General features: G+C 36.2%; 1 protein-coding gene across 5 annotated transcripts in view; it reads right to left on the bottom strand.

Annotated features, from left to right (window-relative positions):
- Window positions 1-2500, bottom strand: part of Amacr (Alpha-methylacyl-CoA racemase) — a 9719-nt gene that overhangs the window by 4289 nt on the left and 2930 nt on the right. For 4 of the 5 annotated variants that reach the window (XM_043004046.2, XM_043004049.2, XM_043004048.2 and 1 more), the window contains exon 5: window positions 1667-1798. In XM_043004046.2, the coding sequence (XP_042859980.2) occupies window positions 1667-1798 (132 nt within the window). Of the gene's footprint in view, window positions 1-401; window positions 514-1666; window positions 1799-2500 lie in introns of all 5 variants that reach the window. The other variant, XM_043004047.2, reaches the window with a different exon arrangement.

Below are 2500 nucleotides of genomic sequence, written 5' to 3'. Positions count from 1 at the left end.
ATCCAGCAACAACCAGATAAAACCATGACAAGACGTTCAAGTCATCAAGCAGGAAGACCAGCCAAGTCATGATGTGAATGTCACATCATATGGGGTTAAGTGGTTAATCAATCTGAATCATTATAAATCAAAATGAATTCAAGTTTGCAATTGCAATGAGATAAATTGGTTTGGTTTTAAGTTATGCTATGCCTCAAGATTTTTTGTAATAAAAAGAAAAAAGAAAAAATACCACCAAACACAACCCTCATTCTATATTCATAAGTAGGCCCAGGTATACAGATGCAGACTAAGATAGACAAGGACACACTCATACAAAGAAAAACACCTGCAACAAAGAACTTAAAGCAATTTTTAAAATACACATCTACATCATCCCTGAACTAATATGAATAAACTACCATCCAGTTCCTCGTTGTGGTTTCCAAATGCTCAAATCTCGAGAGGTGTAGAGCCACGCTCCGACATAAGCTGCTCCCTCAACCATGTTGCAGTCTATCACCTGACCCTTTCCTGCAATCACACACACATTTTCACAGGAAAACACCAGTTTCTCTTTATATTATGTGCCTCTGAATGCAAACTAAACACTTTTTGTAGATCATATTATGATGAATGACACATATGGCAAATGCTTGAATAGCAATAGCTTTCATATTATCATTTTCTTCCTGTTCTTGCTCCATTATTGACACTTCCATTTTCTGTTTCAGCAATTAACCCATTGTGGACGGGGGATAGATTTGCTTGCAAGGCAGCTTCACGCAACATACCTTGTATTTTCCCATTCTCTTTTAGTCACTCATTGTAAAGCTATAGCCTTTTTTGTGTTTTAATTTTTGTGTGTTTTGCTGTATTTAGAGACTTAAATCTGTCATAATACATGCTCTATCAGCTTATTATTTTCTTTATACTCAATGTGACAGACGTATTGCTGTTTTATGGGAGGACAAAAAGCAACTTTATTTTTTCATATTTATGTACTGTCATGAAGGAATACGAAACATATAACCATCCACAATAAAGATAGCATGAAAAGGTAGGAAAGAAAAAGGAAACTTGTGCTTATGACTGTGAGTGACACAGTAAAAGGTATCCCTACTAGCACAGGGGCACATTGTAGACATTGGTCATGATTTGAGTCACCTTCCTCTTCTCGTTCTGCTTGCACATCATTTATCTGTGGTAATTTAGAGCAAGAGGTCAGCCACTTGCTATGTGCCATCACTCTATAAAGATTGTGCATGCCTGAGACTGTGGATGGGGGCCATTCAAACGTCTCTCTTCTGCTGGTGCTAGCAGAAAGTGGTGCCATCTAGGTTTTGGATGTTTTTCACTTAATATTATGCCAATTATAGTAATTATGACTGTAATTGTCATCATCACTCAAACTCATTACCCTTAGCACAATAAAATAACACAATGATCCAAAATCCCCGAATGACATTTACATCATGACACCCCTCATCAGGCCAGAGCTCCTGCGTCATGTATGTCATGACACCTGTCCGCAATGGGTTAATTGTGATGAACACTATATCCTACTATTTTTTTTTCTTTATTAATGAAGAATGAAATTAAAATAAAATAGTTAACTACAAAATCAATACGAATCATGTAGTTTAAGCTGCACCCCTTCCCCCCAAAATGCCTAAATTGTACTGACCTGACCGAGTGCGTTCAAACAATGCCATAGCAATTCCCAAGGAACACATGAGTCCACCCCCTGCAAAGTCAGCTAGAAGGTTGATGGGCGGTGTTGGCGGTGCATCTTTACGACCTAGCATAGACAGCAAACCTGTAAAAACGATCGGGGTTTAAGAAAAAAGTAAATCAGTAAATTAATCATTTGCAAAAATGCAATTTACATTTTGACAAATCAAATAATATACAGAAAGATATATTGCTGTTAAGCCGCCATTGTAATTCCTTTACTTGATATATGCAGATTACTTAGTAGTAATTCTAATGCCCAAGATATAAAAGTAATATCTATATTACCTCATATGGAATAGACATAAAAAGTAAGGCCCACTAAACTTTAAAAGCAACTCATGAAAATAGATTCTTGACAATGGAAGACTGGGTATGGTATAGCAAGTTCAATTGTGTGATCTCATTCAACAAAGCTCACGTGTCAGCAGTGCAATGATTTCTGAACTAGAAGCACCTTGGGGAAGGGAAAAGATTTGAATATCAGTTTTTCCAGACTGGGGAAAACTTCAAACCTATAAAAACTATGAGATGTAAAGACCTTATTTCAAGATTCAATGATGTCAAATAGTAGAGTGAATAATATTCCTTTCAGTCTGATTATGTATGAATATGTAGCTAAAAAAAAGGAACAGCATCGAGACAAAAAGTTCAGGAACCACTATAGTAAGGAAGGGTTTAAACTTGTTCCTTCTTATCCCATTTTTAACTCCTGATATATTTTTCTGTTTATCTACACAAATAAAACATTACCACCATTACCACTGCTAATCTGTTCAGGAAAATA

This window comes from Penaeus japonicus, unplaced genomic scaffold, assembly GCF_977035675.1.
Source record: "Penaeus japonicus unplaced genomic scaffold, GWHDUDI00000001_assembly GWHDUDI00000001, whole genome shotgun sequence".
Classification (NCBI taxonomy): Eukaryota; Metazoa; Arthropoda; class Malacostraca; order Decapoda; family Penaeidae; genus Penaeus; species Penaeus japonicus.
Note: the sequence above shows the minus strand (reverse complement) of the source record. Positions and strands in the feature narration are given on the sequence as shown.